At 40.3% G+C, this 20,945-nt stretch overlaps 1 protein-coding gene across 5 annotated transcripts in view; it reads left to right on the top strand.

Moving 5' to 3' along the window:
- PAPSS2 (3'-phosphoadenosine 5'-phosphosulfate synthase 2) overlaps positions 1–20,945 on the top strand; it is a 57,187-nt gene that overhangs the window by 23,181 nt on the left and 13,061 nt on the right. For 3 of the 5 annotated variants that reach the window (XM_030568292.1, XM_030568293.1, XM_030568290.1), the window contains exons 2-8: positions 10,937–11,051; positions 12,702–12,937; positions 14,330–14,468; positions 18,239–18,357; positions 18,481–18,594; positions 19,772–19,883; positions 20,375–20,404. In XM_030568292.1, the coding sequence (XP_030424152.1) occupies positions 10,937–11,051; positions 12,702–12,937; positions 14,330–14,468; positions 18,239–18,357; positions 18,481–18,594; positions 19,772–19,883; positions 20,375–20,404 (865 nt within the window). Of the gene's footprint in view, positions 1–10,936; positions 11,052–11,414; positions 11,455–12,701; positions 12,938–14,329; positions 14,469–18,238; positions 18,358–18,480; positions 18,595–19,771; positions 19,884–20,374; positions 20,405–20,945 lie in introns of all 5 variants that reach the window. The other 2 variants (XM_030568294.1, XM_030568291.1) reach the window with 2 other exon arrangements.

The raw sequence follows: 20,945 nt of genomic DNA, 5'->3' as shown, positions 1-20,945 counted from the left end.
CATTTTTAATATATAAGGCAACACCTCCTCCCTTTTCCCCTGTCTATCCTTCCTGAGCAAACTATGCCCATCCACACCAACATTCCAATCATGTATTATCCCACCAAGTTTCAGTGATGCCAACAATGTCATAGTTATATTTATTTATTAGCACTTCCAGTTCTTCCTGCTTACTACCCATACTTCTCGCATTTGTATATAGGCATCTAAGATATTGGTTTGATCTTGCCTCCCATTTTTGCCCTGACCCTCTTTTCTCTCTGCCATTATAGTCCACGCTCCCTCTTGTTTCCAACCCATCTCCCAGGTCTTCATGTTCCCCACTTACCTGTGGGCTTTGCTCACCTGTCCCCGTCGAACCTAGTTTAAAGCCCTCCTCACCAGGTTAGCCAGTCTGTGTGCAAATAGGGTCTTTCCCCTCCTCGAAAGGTGAACGCCATCTCTGCCTAGCAGTCCTTCCTCGAATAGCATCCCGTGGTCGAGGAAACCAAAGCCCTCCTGGTGACACCATCTTCGCAGCCAGGCATTCACCTCCATGATGCATCTGTCTCTGTCCTGGCCCCTACCTTTGACAGGAAGAATCGAAGAGAATACCACCTGCACTCCAGACTCCTTCACCCGTACTCCCAGAGCCCTGTAGTCACTCTTGATCTGCTCAGCGTCACACCTTGCAGTATCATTTGTGCCCACATGGATGAGTAGCATGGGGTAGTAGTCAGAAGGTCGGATAATCCTCGACAATGCCTCTGTAACATTTCAGATACAGGCCCCCGGCAGGCAGCATACCTCCCAAGATGAAATGTCAGGGGAACAGATGGGCACTTCTGTCCCCCTCAGCAGAGAGTCTCCGGCCACCACTACCCTACATTTCCTATTTTCAGTGGTGGGAGCAGACCTCCCAGCCTTAGGGGTACGAGGCTTCTCCTCCTTTACTGTAGGGGGTGATTCCTTCTCTCTTGTATCAAGAAGAGCATAATGGTTACCTATTATCACGGCGGGAGGATTCGCAGCAGGGGTGGAGCACTGCCCGCTGCCAGAAGTAACCAGCTGCCGATGTCCACCCTGAGCCATCTCCTCCTCCACCAGTGGTGTGTCAGCAGTCCTGTGAACTGGGACAGCTGCCTCAGCTGTCTCAACATGGACACTGTCCAAGAATTGCTCGTGGATACAGATTCTCCTCAACCTAGCCACATCCTCCTGTAGCTCTCTTACCTGCTGCCTGAGAGATTCCACCAGTAGGCACCTTTCACATTGGATGCCCCCCCAGCCTGGATATCAGTAAGTGGAAATTGCAAGTTATAGTCTTTACAAAACCACACCAAAATCTGGCTAGAAGCATCCATGCTCTGGTGCTCTGTCTGGCTACAGGCGCAGGTGGAGGAGACAGAAGCAGTGCTGCCACGGGTGTTGCGGGTCTTCCTAACCATCGTAAGCCTCCCTCTGTCAAACTCCAAACTCCCCTGTCTGCAGCTTCCTGTCCTCTCTTCTCTGCTTTGTTTTGGATGTAGTTTGGTTCATAGGTTTTCACGGGACTAACAGGTCATGGATGGGACTGACAAGGGACCCCTGCTCCCTTCCTACTCCCCTTCCCAACTCCCTTGCGAAACTCCCTGTTAGCAGCCCCTGTTTAATTAATTGTTTGTCAGTTAAGAGAAGAAAATTATTCCATTTGCCCATCTCATATGCCAAGTAGAAGTTATCCTTAGCAGTATGTGAATATTGGAACATTCATGGCGGTGGTTTTTTTTGCCTCTTTTAACTATTTAGTTAAGAAGAGATGAAAGTTTGTTTTGGGGACATGAGTTAAGAAAAAAGACTCAAAATAATCAGTCTGAAACCAGCCAATTCTCAACTGGCAAACTAACAAGTATACTTTTAAAATCTAAGCCCACAGACATTTGGAACTTCGACATACAGTTTCCGCCGGTGGCTTCATGTAAAAGTTAAATAGAATGGGGGAAGAAAACAGAGTCTTACGGGTCTCCCCAAGTAAGTAGTTTGGTAACAAAAGAGAATTTTGCCTATTGGCACTCTGCAAACAAACACACCATGAAACCAATGATACACCTGAGATACATCAATGATATTTTCATCCTCTGGACAAACGACTTATACTTTCTCATAGATTTCAACTACAACTTCAACAACGACCAACCATTCGTTAAACTCTGTCTGGAACACTCCCACACCAGCATCAACTTCCTGGACACCATGATCAGGTTCAGTAATGGGACCCTGCACAAAATTATATTCAAGAAATCCACAGATCATCACACCTACTTTCATAGATCCAGTAACCAACCCAAATATACCAAGAAATCTGTTATCGACAACCAGGCAGTCAGGTACCATGGAATATGCTCTGAGGAGAAAGTCTAGGATATACACCATAACACACTCAAAACTGCCTTCGTCAAACAAGGACACTCCACCAGAGAAGTAGATCGCATCATGGAATGGGCTACCCTGTGAGAGAACCCGCTTCAAAAACAGAAATAAAATCTTTTCCGACCGCACATCCTTAGTTGTCACCTACCACCCATACTGGAACCAATACAGGGTATCATCAAACAACTACAGCCCATACTTGATGGGGATCCCATCTGTCAAGGTTCCTTCCCCACTATGAACTTTAGGGTACAGATGTGAGGACCTGCATGGACACTTCTAAGCTTAATTACTAGCTTAGATCTGGTACACTGCCACAATCCAGAATTCCAGTGTTTGGAGCACTCTCTGTCACCCCCAAAACTTTCCCCTCCCTGGGTTGCCTTGAGGGACTTCACCAATTCCCTGGTGAATACAGGTCCAAACCACTTGGATCTTAAAACAAGGAGAAATTAACCATCCCCCCTATTCCCCCCACCAGTCCCTGGTGAATACAGGTCCAATCCCCTTGGATCTTAAAACAAGGAGAAATTAACCATCCCCCTTCCTTTCCCCCCACCAGTCCCTGGTGAGTCCAGATCCAATCCCCTTGGATCTTAAAACAAGGAAAATCAATCAGGTTCTTAAAAAGAAAGCTTTTAATTAAAGAAAGAAAGGTAAAAATCATCTCTGTAAAATCAGGATGCAAAATACTTTACAGAGTAATCAGATTCCTATAGCCCAGAGGAACCCCCTCTAGCCTTAGGTTCAAAGTTACAACAAACAGAGATAAAATCCTCTCAGCGAAAAAAGGAACATTTACAAGTTGAGAAAACAAAAATAAGACTAAAAGGCCTTGCCTGGCTATTACTTACAAGTTTGAAACATGAGAGACTGATTCAGAAAGATTTGGAGAGCCTGGATTGACGTCTGGTCCCTCTTAATCCCAAGGGCGAACAACCCCCAAAACAAAGAGCACAAACAAAAGACTTCCCTCCACCAAGATTTGAAAGTATCTTGTCCCCCCATTGGTCCTCTGGTCAATTGTCAGCCAGGTTTACAGAGCTTCTTAACCCTTTTCAGGTAAAAGAGACATTAATCCTTAACTATCTGTTTATGACACCATCCTAGAAGAAATATTTCCTCAGCCCTCTCTTCTGGCCTTCAACACCCCCCAGCCTCTCCAAACTCATCATCAGAAGCAAGGTCCCCACAGACCAGGACACACCAACTCAAAGCCACACCAGATCCTGCCAGAATAACAGATCCAAAGCGGCAGACATCTTTCCACTGCTGAAGAAGAGCCCTGTGCAAACTCAGAAGCTTGTCTCTTTCACCAGCAGGAGTTGATCCAGTAAAAGGCATTGTCTCACTCCTCTTGTCTCTCTTAAAAAGATTGGAACCATCTGTTCTTTTCCATTAATCCCTGTTGCATCTTTGAGATTAGATTATCATCGATAGCATCATGGACAGATCTAGTTGTATGAGAATAGATATCCATGATCAGGAGGATCTAATTCATCAGAGTGAACGTTGTTGTTTCCATTCCATGTTCTGCCTGCAAGGGTGTTATCCAGAGATGTGAAGTTGGAGGTGGCACTTGCCAGCTTTTTTTATTGCCTTCCTCAAATGTATTCAAGTTAGTCCATGTCTGCATAAGAAAGTTTTGACATGTTTGGACATTACTGGAACAGGATGAATTAGATATAACTGACCCAGTGTTGAACACAGTTTGTCCTGATCTGCACTGACTATTCAGTCATAGGCAGCACTGTGTTAGCTAACTCAATTGTTTGCAACATTATGCAAACGTGGTAATATTGTTTAATTCAAGCAAAGGCCTAAATATGCTGTGTGTGTCTTCAGGTCCCAAACTTGGCTCCTTGAGCTCAGGCCTCCTGGGAATTAAAGTGAGAGGCTCAGGTCTTAAATCCTGCCTCCACTATCTAGGTGGTGAAATAAATATTTTACAACACTGACATTAAATTGTCCTCCTGCAGTAGTTAGAGTTCAGAGTTAACACTGCTTTGAGATGATGGTTGGAAGTTCATGCCCCTCCTACAGTTATTGTTCTGGACTTTCTATCTCAGACTCAGCCTGCACTGCATAGGTTAGCTCTGAGTCACATTTAAAAGGTTTACTTGGCCATTTTAAGAGCTAGAAATGAAAGTGTTTTTAAAATAGCTTATATTCTCATTAAACTGTCTCTCCCAGTCCCATCCCCCAACCCCAAGCTGCACCACTGACTGAAACATAAGTGTCAAGAAACATTCTTTTGTCATATGTCCACTTTTTGTGGCTAAAATTTTGGGTTTAGAATCTTTTCAAAGATTTGTTCTCAAGATGTCAATGTTTGACTTCTGGCGATGACATTCTTGGTTTCACTCTGGTTGTTGAATGTTTCAGATCTGACTCCCAAACCAGTTTTAAGATGATGAATCATTCTGGATTAAATCAGTATTTCATGGTGAACAGTCTGTCTTGTCATGTCCTCTCAATCTACCCAACAAAAAGTTTTGAATTGCTTTAATGTACTTCTGCTGTATTTATCTTCCATTATGTTTGACAGCAAGAATTTTAACCTGTGTGTGTTGAAACTCCAGAGGGAGGGATTACCATGGGGGACTTTAGGGGGAGGTTTTGAATTCTCTCAACTCATAATACAGTTTCTAAAAGTTTTTTTTCTCTTTAAGAATGAATCAGCTAAAGATGAACAAATAATATACAAGACAAAGTCAAACAGGATTTTGGTCTCAAGCTAGAATTTCCTGCAGGCTATAGAACTGTAAATGGGCTGCAGGATTTTCCAAGTACATTTTGTGGTGTTTTGGGTACACAGTTCTCAGAGAATCTTGTGGAGCGAAAAAATGCTGTTTGATGAGTATGCAGTAGAGATTAATAGCTGACCAACAAGCAATTTTCCCTATTTTTTGTTGTTACTTCTATAAGGTGTCCAGGAACCTACTTTAATTCTTGAGCCTCTCTGAAGTATAGTCACCAACAAGGTTTCTCTCGAGCAGGATAGTTCCACCAGATTAACATGTTGAAAAACTATTTTATAAAATTGTATGTAACAGACAAGCTGCTACTAAAGAGAGTGGTACAAAATTCTGAAGAACATATTCTATTTTACAAAGATATTCAACATATTTTTCCCTCACTTAACTAGCCCATGAAAACCATCTGTCACGTGTCCTTCAGTCTGCAAACAATCCCTCACAATATTGGCACTCTGGTTTTGGTGTAGGAGTGTTTGAAGTCTAGGTGTATAACAAGTTGGCAGAGTAGCGCTACATCTGTGTGTGATTCCCTGCTCATGCACATGCTTGTGATAACTCTCATCTGAGAATGTTAAAAATAGGGTAGTAGCAGTAGCATGAGCTGTGGCACCAGAGGCTAGCTGCCACAGAGTTTTTGCAGAGGTTGTACTTGAGGTGGATAACCTGTGCCACTGCCTGGGCTGACATGGCTACAGTATTATTTTTAGGATGCTAGCATAAGTCTGTCTATGCGAGCTGGGAATCGCAGCCAGCTCCAAGTGTAGATGTAGCCTATAAGAGACTGTATAGGAGTGCACGGTTTTCCCCCCTATCTCCCTAGGCTCTGTTGCAAAGTGCAGTTAGCTGCAGTGAGAATGTGCAGGTTGTGGAAAATTTCTTTTTGAGTAAGAGAAAACCAGGGTTCTAGAATGGAGGAGGTCCTGAAAGGAAACCATACTAACAGCCTGGCTTGAGGAGGAAGCATCAGCAGAGGTTTATGTTCTGGAGTTTTATTGTTTGTTTTTTCGTATTACCAGTAAAGCCAAACCTTGGAAAGGTGGTGACTTTGGACACTGACTGAGGATCTCTGTGCTCTGTAGGGATAGTCATTAGCAGTTTGATTCTGCATTTTTAAATTATGCTAAATCATAGTGTATCATAAATACTGCTTTTCATCTTTGGTAATAGTTGTTAATTCTGACAGACTTCTCTCTTGAATGCCTTGATGCCATGTCCATTTAGCACTTGCTCAAATGCTGCAGCCTGAAACTAAGGGATGACCAAAGTTGCACTGCTATGAAACATTCTCAGTACTGCCAAATGTTTGTTTATATATATATTCACAAGTAAGGCCCCCCAAAAATCTTGAGATTGGATTTAAAACCAGGATTTTAAAAAATACATTGTGACTTCTTATATTTTCCTTCTGGTTGTTGAGCCTTAGTTACACTCAGGTCACGTTTTCAAGCTTTTCTCCTCAAACATGAGGGCTAAGAATGAGTTTAGAAAAATGAAAACCTGAGATTCTCATGCATTCACATGACTCCAGCAGCTGGATCTCTGAAGAAAAAAACTAACTTTTATGAGACTTGTGCTAAAATCATGAGACAATTGCCAATCTTTGCCAATTCCAGGTGTTTAAAAATCCTGAGTCAGGATGACAAAAATCACAAGGTTGGCTTAGAAATCACAAGATCTTTAAAAATAAAAATTATAATTTTTTTTTACTTCTGGTTTCTGGGCTTTTTGTGTACACTCGGATCAGTCACATCTCATGCTTTCTTCCTCAACTCTGAGGGCTAGAAATTAACTTTCTTTTTAAATGAAAGCTGAGGTTCTCACATAATTGCATGATAATAGGAGTTTGGGCTTTAAGAAAAACACATCATATTATGAGACTCATAATAAAATTGCAAGAGTTGGCAACACTGTCTGTTTCAAATGCTGCCTCACCTGCCCAGCTAAAAAGCTCAGAATAGACTCATCCATAACTGAATGATTTTCTTCACTGGCACCTCCATACCTACAACTATGCTGAACTGTTACCTGTGTTCCAGGAGATGATGCTAGGTGAGGGCCTTATTTTGGAGCAACTAATGTGTGTCAATGTAGTGGGAACCAGCGCATTTAATTGGCCAGAAATTGGTTCTTGTCAGATAGTGGTGCTTGCTCGTTTGTCCCTACCATGGGGACATAGTAGCAGCAAAGAACCGCTTTAAAAATGGCAAATGTATTTAACCTGGCTAGTAGCAACAAAGAGAAAAAACTGAAAAAGAACCTATCCTAACCAATGAAATGATTGCTGAGTCAGTCCCTGAGAACCACCCTGCCAGCAGCAGCAGCAGCAGTTAAAATGGGAAGTGGGAGTTGAGGCAATAGAGACTTTGGATTCCCAGAAGGGATAGAATGTATCACCTGCTGTGGTTGAGACAGTAGCCCTCAAAACTTTTTAGCTTTGGGATTTCCCATCAAGACATGAAATGGTGACATGGATGCAAGAATGGGAATTTATTACTTCTTGTAAATCTGGACAATTTTTTTTTTATAATTGGGCCTGATTTTCAGTTCTACTTACCTTGGGCCACCCTATGTGAGGCTGCAAATAAACTTGGGGCATTTTTAGATTCACAATTGCATATACACTCAAAAGTGCATTATTGTCACTTGGATACTTAGATAGCTAATAGTACATGAAAATCAGATACCTGGAGATCTAGGTTTCCATAAGTAACTGAGAGTGCAAACTTGCAGCCACAGTTTTTAGACACAGAAATGGAGCCCAGTTTTTGAAAATTTAGATCAATACTTTTAAAATTAGCATGAAACTTGGAATACAGTAAATAAGTGTTTCCCTGTGAGGGTGATCTCCCTGGAAAGACTGACCTCTTCAGTGGAAGGCAATAGCAAGAACAGGGTAGCGTGCATAATTTTTCAATTAAAATTCTACAGAAGCCAAAACCTCCGTAGTTTAGTAAATATTGATTTTTTTCAATAGATGCTTATTTGTTTGCTGAGTGCTAAGAATGTTAATGACCCGATGAGCAGGAACAATATACAAGCTGCCTTGCCAATATGTTTAAAATACTCTTACCATTTTATTCTCTCTCCCATTCCTTATTCTTTTGTCTTCTCTTACAACTTTTCTGGGGCAAGTGAAATATTATTAGTGCCTTCTCTAACATCAGGAGAAGAGTAAATATTTTTATAGCATGGGGTGGAATTCATGGCAAAGTTTAAGAACCCATGATAGTTCATATACCATATGTTATCTCTCATAAACCCAGCTATTAGGCAAAATTTGTTTGGGCAGAAAATATTTGTACTGTTTTTCCCATCAGGCTCTTGAAGCCATTTCTTCAGCTGGATCAGTAGGAAACTAACCTTTGTGAGAAGGCAAAGCTCAGTGGTATCCAGACAGTTGTCTCAGATCTGTTAGTTTACTGTGAGCCAATTAATAGAACAGCAAAAAAGCAAGTTTATATGGGGGATAAATAAAGACTTAATTTCTATAATGGCTGCAACATAGCCTCTGATTTTTGCTTGAAAGATAGTATATGGACAGGAAATACTGCACTGTTAAATTAGGAGAGAGGTTCTGGAATCCAGAGCCCTATTTAGTTGGAGAGACATACATTACACACAGAAAAACTATGTCAAAAGACTATTATTAAGGTTGCAAAGTCAAGCACTCAAATATTAGAAAATGCCAGAATGAAGGATGCTGATACAACTTTAATTTCCCCTCTCCCCCACTGGTACCTATGCATTGTGATACAGTCTATGAGTACATGATCAGATACTATTTTTTCTCCTCAAGCCTCTCATCGTAGTCCCAGTGCTTGCCCAACAAGTCCTAGTCTCTCCACTCTGGATTCCCCATCCAAATCTCTGTCTCTCTCCCTTAGTCCCAGTTCCCATTTCATTACCACTCTTCCTTCCCCCTCCCCCTGCCACTTTGTCCCCAGTATTGCTACCTTCTAGTTCTAGTTCCAGTATTCCCCCCCCCCCACACACACACACGTCATCTCCACTTGCTTGCAATCCCAGTTTCCATCCCCAAGCTCTTTGTCCAATCTTCACTCCTCCTCCCCAGCTTCGTCCTAGTCTCCTTATCCAGCTGCTCCAGGTTCTTCCCCCATACCTGTTCCTCATCAGAGCTGGCTACCCTCCCTCTAACCTTCCCCTCCACTCCACTGGTTCCTATGTGTGGAACATGTGAGCCTAAATGGTTAGTTTGGCAAAGTTATAAGTAACCAAAAACAGGTTCTTATAATAGGAAATGTCAAGCAACTTTAATAATAGGCAGTGGTACCAGCTTATAATCACTGCTAGCAAAAGACAGTTTTGTGTGTGTGTGAGAGAGAGAGAGAGAATGGGTGATGTGAAGTGAAATGCTTCTGCAATTTAACCACAATTTGAATGTATGAATATTTCAAAACCACAATTTAAGTATAAATGTGATTTATGCAAAAATAAACATTGCTATTCAAAGTAAAACCCACCCCATCCTACCCTCTGAGCACAAAAGATCCTAAATGCAACACAGCCACTGATATTCCATGGTAAAGTGGGTGCAGTATGGAGAGGCTGAGCAGGAGAACTCTGACTCTTGACAATGGGAAAAGGGGTTTAAAGCATGGCCAGTGGTTTCAGGATTATACAGAGACACTGGCCAAAGCAGCGGCTCCCCTAGTGCTCTAGGGACAGAACAAGGAGGATTCTATCCTTTGACCTTAGCACAATAAAGTATTATTTTAATTGTTTACATAATGTAAACTATTGAAGCAGTCAATTTACTGGATATGAGTGTTAGCAATTTAAGCTGTCAGTTTAAGTTTAACACTCATATCCAGTAAATTGACAGCTTTAAATGTTCACATGATGGGTTCTCAAACTTCATTGCACCGCTACCCCCTTCTGACAACAAAAAATTGCCCTGCCACTCTGGGGGTGGGGGGGGAAGGGGAGAGGTCAAGGTCAAAGCCAGAGACCCTCTGCTCCTGGCAGGGGAGCCAAAGCCGAATCCCAAGGGTGGGGGGCCTGTAATCTGAGCCCCCACACCCTCGGGGCTGAAGCCCTTGGGCTTTGGCCCCAGGCAGTGGGGCTTGGGCTTCAGCTTTGGGCCCCAGCAAGGCTGATAGCGGTCCTTGGCAACCCCATGAAAATGGGGTCACGACCCACAGTTTGAGAATCGCTGGTTTACACTATGTAAACAGTTACAATTGTGCTTTAACATGCACAGAATTTGAGAAATGAGACAGAAAACATGGTGAGTGTGTAGTTTGCATCCACATTTCCTTTTTTATGCAGTGCATGTGCCTGAGGGCAAGTCAGCCACCTCAGAGCACCCTCGCTACAGCAATCCGTATGCAGATTAAATTTCATATCAGCTTTAACAGGAAATTCCTGCTGCGCTCATAGTCAGTGGCAACATATAACAGTGCACTAGTATGACAGGCTCAAGATGAGGGGATCAAAGATAAAAAGCAACTTAAAAAAAATTGAATTAGGGATCTTAGAAAAACAATTGAATTGAATTAAGTCCATCTGAAACCGAAGACACATCTTATTCGGTTATTTGTCCCGCTTTTTGAACAGTTGCCTGAGTTCCATGTAAAGCTGTCCACTATTTATTCAGAAACAGGTAGCACTGCAAACATACTTACTTTGTGCTTTACTGTAAATAACCTCCTTTTTCATTTTGAATATCCTGAATCTGAATTTTCTCCTCTCGCCAGTTCCCTTTGGATTTTTATGTTCTTTAGTATGAAACAATAAACTTTTTTGTTTTTGTTTTTGTTTGGGTGTAGAATATCCAGAGAGCCACTAATGTTGTATATCAAGCTCATCATGTCAGCAGGAGCAAAAGAGGCCAAGTTGTGGGTACAAGAGGTGGATTTCGAGGCTGCACAGTGTGGCTAACAGGTATTTTAAGCCTTATTGAGACTGCAAATGGATGTGTGAAATGTGTTGCTCACTGGTGCTGAATGAGTATAATTTAAAATTCATTTATGTATGTCAGTAATCCAAGTAGAGTTTAGTGCAAGGTGTAAAGAGGTCTATTTTAACTTGACCTGCATGAACTGATATTAATGGAACCTAGGAAACTCTGACCTGGATACACAGATGAAATAAAAACAGTTTCCTGGGATTTAAAATATCCTGCTATATGATATAACAGAATGGGCTTTGTATGTAGAGAGAATAAATAATGCTTACAACGTGAGTCACATTGTATTTGTTTCATGAAACTTTGGAGAAGAGATTACTTTTCCCCCTTTCTTCCAGTTTTTTCCTCTCCCAGGGGAAACTTCCCTCCCAGGTTAGGGTAAGTCACAACTGTACTCTGTGCTGTTCCAGTTTTATGTTTACACAATTCTCTTACTACTTTTAATCATTTATCATGTTTGCTTGCTTGGTAACTCTTGGTATATTTTGTTTGGCAGCTGGAATATGGGAAAACACACGTTCCATAATATTTGGAGAACCACTTTATCGTATGTTCATATCAGCTTGTGTACTGACCATTCTATTAAAAAGAGTTTAGTTTTAAAAAAGTTACTGAATACGAATCATTTACGTGAAAGACTAAATCAATTTAAGGTTATTCCTGAAGCTGAAAGTCATCCAGTGCTGTTTATTCCCTTTCATATATAATTTATATGTACTGTCTGTGAAGCGTTTTAATTTCATTTGGTGATGTTTCTTCTTTGAAATATACAGGGATCTTACCAAAACTTTCTATTATTTTAATTTTTTAAGGGTTAGGCAAAAATGGAAGTACATTTGAGGATTTCTAGATAACTTTCCTAGATTATCAGTTAGTGACTGACTCTGTTGTCTTACGTAAATTGAAGTGCTCCTATCCCTAGCTAGCCCACCTGTCCTAACTCCGTTCTCAGAGCAGTCTCCAGTGCATGGATCTGAACCCTCCTGCAAAGAAAAGGAGGTTGGATGCCTCCACAGAACTGTCTTTCCTCCAACGTGGACCTCGTGGACTGCTCTTTGTGCAGTCTAAGGTCCGTGCAGGGGGACTGGGACACGAGGTATGGCCAGTAATGGGGGTATGATCTCGGAACTTTGATTTTTCATAAGACAACAGGCTCCCAGGCCCTGTATCCCACCAACTATCACAGCCCAGCGAGGGTACAGGGGTCTCCATGTGACGGCCTGGCCTCCTAAATATCCCCTGGGATTTGCCAGGTTTGAGTGCATCTGTTTCACAGAAGAAAAGAGGGACCCAAACCCTGTGTTCTCCCCTGATAGAGCTGTGAGAGAATCTCCATGAGGATTTCCTCATGGAATTAGTCTGTTTGCAAAAATTCCCATTCTTCGACTTCAGTACAAAAGATTATCAGGGCCTAGGTATGCAACTGCTCTGCTATGGCTATTGTTGTCTGTCTCATGCCTCTAATCTACCTCAGATATGTAATCTGTTTTCTCTAGTCTAGATTTACATCTAGGAGCTAATGTTTAATTACTTGTAACCAGTAATTAATTAGATTACTGTTTAGTTTTCTGTTTTTTTAATACTCCGGATGAACCTTGGTATGCCTTACTTGTCCTCGCTAACAGGTCTTTCTGGTGCTGGTAAAACAACTATTGGCTTTGCTCTGGAAGAATATCTGGTGTCTCGTGGCATGCCTTGCTACTCTCTGGATGGGGATAACATTCGGCATGGTCTGAACAAAAACCTAGGTTTCTCAACTGATGACCGAGAAGAAAACATCCGCCGTGTTGCTGAGGTTGCCAAACTGTTTGCTGATGCTGGTCTTGTTTGCATAACTAGTTTCATTTCTCCTTTTGCAAAGGTAAACCTATTTAAGTATATTCTGATATTTACTTGACAAAATGGGGTCTCTGCAGAGAATCCATTGGCTCTCTCACTACTAGAATTCATTACTAAAATTTTCAGGAAAAGAGGCACTTTTAAAGAGTGTAATTTATATCTTGTATTTCAGACACAACGATGGTGTACTCACCACAACCCTATTTCAAGGTCTGATGCCACCGGGATGTTTCTCTCTGGTGTTCTCTGCAGGCCATCTGTCTTTGCACACCACATAGCCCTTCAGCTGAGAAGCAGCTAGTAGAACACTTTCTGGGGGAACAGGTGTGACAGTGTAATCTAAAGTCCTCAAGAATCAACCTGTCTTCTGGGTCTGGTGCTCATCCTCTTTCCCTGGGGTTCCACTGCCTTGCCTCAGCTCTGGTATCAAACACTCTTGATCCCATCGAAGTCTTACTGAGGCCTCCAATCGACAGTAGTCTCTGGCACTTCAGCTCTTCACATGAACTTGCCTTCCTATCTGCTCCCTCTAGTTTCCTCCTTCAGATTAAAGTTTTATCCCTTTTATGCGGCCTGAATGTCCATTAAGTTATCACCTGCTGCCTCCCAATCCTGCCCCCTGTGGCTGAGAAGCAGCTAACTAGGTACATATATTGTATCTCTCCCATACTTAATTATTAACCCCTTTCCAGCCTCTGATGGGTTTCACCCCATCACACATTCACTTTATTTTTTCCCCTATTCTTTTTCTTTTAATCACAAGTATATAAAATAAGTTCCCTTGGTCTCTATTGCTTGGATGCAAACTGGCATGACACGTTGTTCAAAAATATGTAGAAAACTAGGTTTCAGTTCATAAGTGTAAAAAGTTAAACGTAAAAATTTCACTCAAAAGATTCATAATCACTAGTTCCCTGAAAAACAGAAAACTGGAGGAAGCGTGCAAGGCTTTATAGTGCTGTAATTACGCTGATATACACTATTCTAAAAAGTTTTGATATGCTGTTATACTTGTGATTTAGTTTGCTTCATAATGACAGTAATCTGCTAATATCAGGTCAAAACAGTTGGTTATCAATAAAAACAAAATTTAAAGCAAGGATTAGTTAAGAAAATAGTCTTTCAAAATATAAGATTCTGCCATCCTGCTAAGTGAAGATAGATGTTCTAAACTGCTGTTAAAAAAGCTGAATCTAGATCGAACTAGTAATTTTTATTAAACATTATGTGAAAAGGAACTTCTTACTCTTAGTAAGAATATGTTTAAAATACATAACATTTTACAATGGATGAACCTTCTCTTAGAAAAATCCAACTCTAGGTAGGTGTTGGTGACTAGATAAAATATTTAGCAACACCCCACTGAGAATTCAGTTGTGGAATTGCTTATGATTTCTCCCCTTGCTTCTTACAGGATCGTCAAAACGCAAGGGAAATTCATGAAATGGCTGGTCTTCCTTTCTTTGAAATCTTTGTAGATGCTCCTCTAAATATTTGTGAAAGCAGAGATGTGAAAGGCCTTTACAAAAAAGCAAGGGCTGGAGAAATCAAAGGTGTGGTAAACAGTTTATGTTTAATGATATCTCAGTATCTTCTGTTTATCTGCCTCCCTTTTCTCTTCTCATCAACAGTAAATAATAATAATAATAATAATAATAATAATAATAATAATAATAATTAACAGTGAACAGTGCTGAGAGCCAGTGTTGCTACCTCTTTAAATAAAAGGAAAAAAACCCAGCCATCTGTCGGAAGGTGGTGGAAACAAGGGGCATAGAAACAGACTAATTTCTGCACTCTTAAGTGGTGCAAATCCCTTGTGTACATTTCCATTATTAATGCTAGCAGTATTCACTTACACAGAAACTTATTCTTATAAGTAACAATTTCAAAACTGTCAAAGTGACTTAGGGCTAGATTCACAAAAGGAACTTAAACTCAGCATTGCAGTGCCTAAGGTTTAGCCATCCTGCTGCCTAGGAGCATCCAGAGTCCTGAGTTAATCACTCAGGCTCCCTATACGATGCATGGGAAGAGTTAGCCGCCTAAGAATGGGATCCACAAAAGCTGGCACAATGAGCTGCCTAAGTTAGCTTGGAGGAAATGCCAAGGAAAGGGGTGAGGCCTAAGTTCTATACTTCAAAGGGACTTAGGCCTGGTCTACACTTAAAATTTAGATCAACATAGTTGTGTCACTCCACAGTGAGAAAAATTCACATTCCTGAGCACCACAGCTATGCTGACCTGATCCCCAATGTAGATGCAGCTAGGTCAACTGAAGAATGCTTCCGTTAACCTAGCTACCACCACTCTGAGTGGTGGGTTGTCTACAGCAATGGAAAAATATCCTCTGTTGTTGTAGAGAGCATCTACACTATGGTGCTACAGCAGCACAGCTACAGCACCATAACTATGCCATTGTAGCACTAGCAGTGTGGACATGGCCATAGACACCTAAGTCCAGGCTGTAGGGAACACCTCCCAGCAGTTTTGGATTCACAGCTGTGGAAATGGTGTTGGTGCTACCTGTTCTGCTCTACTATACCAAATAGCCCAATGGTTAAGGCACTCATCTAGGATGTGGGAAACCTGCGTTCAGATCCCCCCTCTGCTTGATGTAGAGTAGGGATTTGAACCAAGCCTCTCTGTTTCACCTATTGAAGCTATTCTGCTTTGTTTAAACAATTATTGGATCAGGAACTTGGAGATGGGTCTCCCACATCCCAGCTGAATGCATTAACCACTGGGCTATTGAGTCATTCTCATTCATTCTCTGACCCAATGACTAATTATTTATACATAGTGGAACAGCTTCAGTAGGAAAGACTGAGGGAAACCTAAATCAGAATATCTTAAAGCCCAGTGATTAGAGTACTCACCTGAGAGGTGGGGAGATTTGAGTTCATATCGCTGCTCCACATCAAGCACAGGGAGGATATGGATCTGGGTCTTCCACGTCCTGAATGAGTGCTCTAACAACTGTACTATTGAATATAACAGGACAATAGTACCACCACCACATTGTGTGAGAACTGATCAGATGACAGAGATGGGGAAATACCTAGTCTGAGGATTTCTCTGAGGTTTAGTATGAGCTAGCCACCCGAGTGTCCGGATGTAGGTGGCTGTGTGCATGCCCAATGGCAGATGCTTAGGCTCCATGGGGACTTCACTAGCGGAAATGTAGGTGCTTACAGGGTTGGCAGCAGCAGAGCAGGGGGTTAGGGGGATCTAAATTTGGACTTGGACACTTAAAGTGGCAGTTAAGCACATAAATCTCTTTGTAGATCTAGCCTTTAGTAACCTAAGTCCCATTTGCAGAAGTTACCCAGGCCCTTACACATGTATGTCTTTTTAAACTGAATGGGACTTAGTCTTCTAAGTGCCCAAGTCACTTTTGAAAATGGGACCTAGGTTCCTGAGTCACTTAGGTGCTTTTGTAAATTTTTAAATTGGAAAATTTAAATCCATTCAAGCCTGCCTGCTAGATTTGATAATGACACTTTGGAAGAAAAATATGAACACATCCTTTAACTATTGAAATCTATTGAGCTGGAAGAGGTGCTTTTTAATTTTTAATGAAGAAAGTGATAAATATTTCACTGAAATATGTGTTCCCGAGAGTTCCTTAAATTCTTTACTTACCAATGTACTTATTCCTATGTTATTTTAAAGCTGGGTGAAGTCACACAAGATACATTATAGCTAGTGTGATTGGGAATCTGCAATATTCTGATAAACTAATCTGGAACAGTTTTAAAGTCTCAAAGTTCTAACTTTATTTTTTAACTCAATCCCTCTGTGCAGGGTAAGGGAGAAGCTCCAGAGCATAGATCTGGAACTAGAGGTGCTGGGAGTGCTACCGTACCTCCTGGCTTGAAGTGGTTTCCATCATGCACAGGGTTTACAGTTTAGTTCTATGGCTCTCAACACCCCTACTGTACAAATTGTTCCAGCATCCTGCTCCAGAATGGAGTGAAAAGGGGGGAAAGACAATAAACCTCTCCCAAAAAGGAAAGATTCTCTTAAAGTGTGAGTTTTCCATAGCAGAACAAGAAATCACATAATATATAATATTACACCCTACGTAACATCTGTGCTTAGAATGAGGTAATGTTTTTTGTGGCAGAGACTATTGTTGAATTTTCCAAGAATGACACGCTGAGGAACGGAAACGTAGGAGTGAGGAAGGTGAACAGGATGGGCAGGAATGGTGTCACTAGCCTCTGTTTACCAGAAGCTGGGATTGGGTGACAGGATATGGATCACTTGATGATAACCTGTCTGTTCATTCCCTTTGGGGCACCTGGCATTGGCCACTGTCAGAAGACAGGATACTGGACTTGATGGACCTTTGGTCTGACCCAGTGTGGCCACTCTTATGAACAGGGGGTGAAACAGAGAACATTTGCATTCGGAAAGAGACCAATACTGAAAACAGGTGGATTTTCTACCTTGTGCTGAAGAGAATATGTATATAGTCCAAACTTAACCTCCTCCTGGCATTTGATTTTAATGCTGTCTCAAATAACAACTGAATGTAAGCCTCAGCCTTAGCTTTCTCCCTAAATTTTGTTGTTACTACAGTTTACCCTCTAGGAAAATTCTTTCCAAAGAAAGATACTCCAATATCTCTTCTTTCTTGATTTGAACTAATAAGATCCACCTGCTAGTATGACTCAGTTACACTTACACTGCCCTATCATTCAGGTATATGACATGAAGATTATTCAACACAGGAGTTGTTCATCTCTATGCAGCTTGCTAGTCTTCCACCCAGTTACAACTATATATCACAAAACAGCTGAATCTTCTCTGCAACAACACTGCTTTAAGGCCTGAAAAGTAAAGCTAATGTTGACAAGCTTCTGTATAAAAGTTGACATAATAATCTTCCCTTTTTTGAAAGGCAAATACATTCCCTTCCTCCACGAAACAATTGTTCACGGACCCTTGTTATTTGGAGACTACTTTTTTCCTTGTTAGGCTTCTTTACCCCTCGCTTTCTGATAACAAACACATCCCTTTTTTCTCTCTCTGGCTTTAAGGACCGTATATCTGGTATTTGCAGTGTTGCCAGCAACACATCTCGATATGTGGGCAAATAAAGATAGTTCCTGTAGCATACAGCATCATATTGCTGTAACCTTATTGTCAAGCCCATTATTGATAGACCAAACAGGAACTCTCAATGCCATTTCTGAGCATGGGTTCTCTGAATGAAAGAATGTTTTCTTGCCATTTGTGCCATAGATATTTTATTGATCCCTAGGCTGCTGACTATTACATTCACTAACTTTGGCTTGGGTTTCATTGTGTGTAGGATTCACTGGGATTGATTCAGAGTATGAGAAACCAGAATCTCCTGAACTAGTGTTGAAGACGAACATTGCTACAGTGAGTGAATGTATCCAGCAGGTTGTGGAGCTGCTACAAGCACAAGTAGGTAGTTTTGTACCAAAAAATGCCTGCAGTTTGTAAAGTATATTTTCTAATGTTGGCCTTTTGGTATATTTTGTTTAAAAATAGTGTGGTAACTAGGATCTTTATTTCTTTTCTTTTTAGAACATTGTTCCCAAAACTGTGATTAAGGATGTTCTCGAACTGTTTGTACCTGAAAATAAGATTGACCAGACCCGAGCTGATGCTAACATGCTGCCTACTCTGGAGATTACCAAGGTGGGAGAATAAAGAAAATAGCATTGTGTAATACCTTGATAAGCCCTTTTATCAAAATACTACACAAGTTACAATACAGACATCTCCAAAGTGAGTGGAACCTTGTTGTTTTCTAATTACTGCAAGCCCTAATACTACACAAATATGAATGATTCAAGGGTTACTATGAGTTAAAAACAAATGAAAAAGCAACACAACAGCAACATGTAAATTATACAGTGCTATCTACACAACATTTTTCCATTTGTTATGTTTTCTTTTTGACATTAATAAATCCTGTACCACTAAAATTGCATCATGAGTGTTTAGATGCCTTGCTCGTGACTGTAGGACTCCTTGTCAGATGAAATTGAGGACTTTGAAATCCAGATTTAGGCTGTTTATTCTGATTAGCATTATAGAAATGATTCTTATGGTAACTGTGCTCCAGTCTTAATTTTATCTTGTCCTGGGAGGCATGTATTATATGTAGAAATATAATTTTATATTGTCACATAATTGCAGTAAAACACAGTTAATTAAACTTACAAAATAAGACTTTCAAAGACCAGCATATATTTCATCCTCTAAAAGTTTAAAAATCACAGTTAGTATTATTTATAGCTAATACTCTTCTAGTCTTTCAAATAAAATTGAAAAATTGGTTGTCTGTAACAGTCCTCTCTATTAAGACTTATTTTTATATTGAAATATAACTGAGAGATTATCTTAAAGAATTTATCAGTGGACAAATATTTGTGAATAGTCTTTATCAGACCATACAATTTGCTGTGTTTGTGCTATGGCCTATGTGCAACATAAAACTTCAGTAAACACTGTGGGCAAAATTTTCATCTGGGCTCAGCCTAGTGTCTTATATTGGCTGCATTTTGTCTCTGCAAAATGGCACTCATTCCTTTTGTGACTTGAAGTGGAGTATGAGTGCAAATGTTAGCAACATCACTGAAGCAAATTAAGGTGCAAGGATGTAAGGGAGGTGAAGATTTCTGCTTAACACTTAAAAAGAAAAAAAAACACTTTGGGAATCCTTCTGAATGAAAGATGTGTTTATAAATGTACTATATTAAAGAAACTGGTAGCACTTATGCACAAGATTGTTCTTAAAATTCTTTAGCCTTCAGTTCTATCTTTGAAGCATTATCTGGTAATACAAGTAATATCTGATTCTTTTTTTCAGTTGGATCTACAGTGGGTCCAAGTCCTGAGTGAAGGCTGGGCCACGCCACTGAAAGGATTTATGCGTGAGACAGAATATTTGCAAGTTATCCATTTTGGCACCCTCAGGAATGGTATGATTTGCTGCTTTCAACATTTTTTGTTTTAAAACTTCCAAACAGCCTTAAAAATTGTTTGAAAAGTTTTAAAATGAAATATGACAGTTGTCAATTATATACCAAAGATTAATCTACACTTCATGTTTGTTTAATTCCTCTCTCTTGATGAATGTGGCACCTGAGCAAATAGCTTTATAAAAACCTTGAGAATGACAAGTGGATTCATTTAACTAAGTGGAAGAATTCAACATTTTGGGGGTGAAATAAGTGTTATGAAAACAGGTAGCAAATTAAATGAATAGCACTGAACCATACAGAGTAACATTTATGTTGACAGCAAAAGAGGAAAAAATATAGTCTTGATAGTGCAGGGAAATATCCAAACTAAAAATTATGCAATAGCTGTTTGAAGTTTCAGATTGATTTGGTTCCTGAATCTATTATTGTAAAAGTTACTTTTGAGGAAGTTAAAAACTTAGGTGTTAATTATGTTTTTATTCCCTTAGGAAGGGGTAGAGTTGGTATAGCTCTAGTTGGTATGTATTTAATTGTTTTCCAGATACTATGGAAATAATTACAATTAGAGATTTTAACATAAATTTTATAAAATGCCATAGAAAAATAAAATTTAAATTAGATCTGGAACTGGCACCAAGTTGTTTATGATCCAACCAGTTATACATACAACCAGAACTCCCATACGCATTAACTGTGTCCATGAGAATGCTAATCATGTAACTTTGCAAGTTGTATTTGCATATATCATAAGTGACTGTTGTTCTTTGTATTGTAATTAAAGCTGGAATACATAAACCAAAATGATTTATTTAAGAAATTATTCCGTGTTTTGTTGCCACTTTGGCTTTACTAATTGATAACTTTGAGTATTGGTTGGTATTTTTTAAATAAATAGACTTGCTATGAGGTTGCACTTTTGACTTTTTAAACATACTTCTGAATAATTTGTGAAAGCATGTTTCAGTCAGGAAGATTGAAACAAAGGGAAATTTACCTGGTTGGATCACACATGACTACATTTTAAGTACCTGATTGTGCATGAAGCTAATTTAAAATTGC

The sequence above is a fragment of the Gopherus evgoodei genome, chromosome 7, assembly GCF_007399415.2.
Source record: "Gopherus evgoodei ecotype Sinaloan lineage chromosome 7, rGopEvg1_v1.p, whole genome shotgun sequence".
NCBI lineage: Eukaryota > Metazoa > Chordata > Testudines > Testudinidae > Gopherus > Gopherus evgoodei.
The sequence above is the reverse complement of the archived record's forward strand: the minus strand, read 5'-3'. Positions and strand labels throughout refer to the sequence as shown.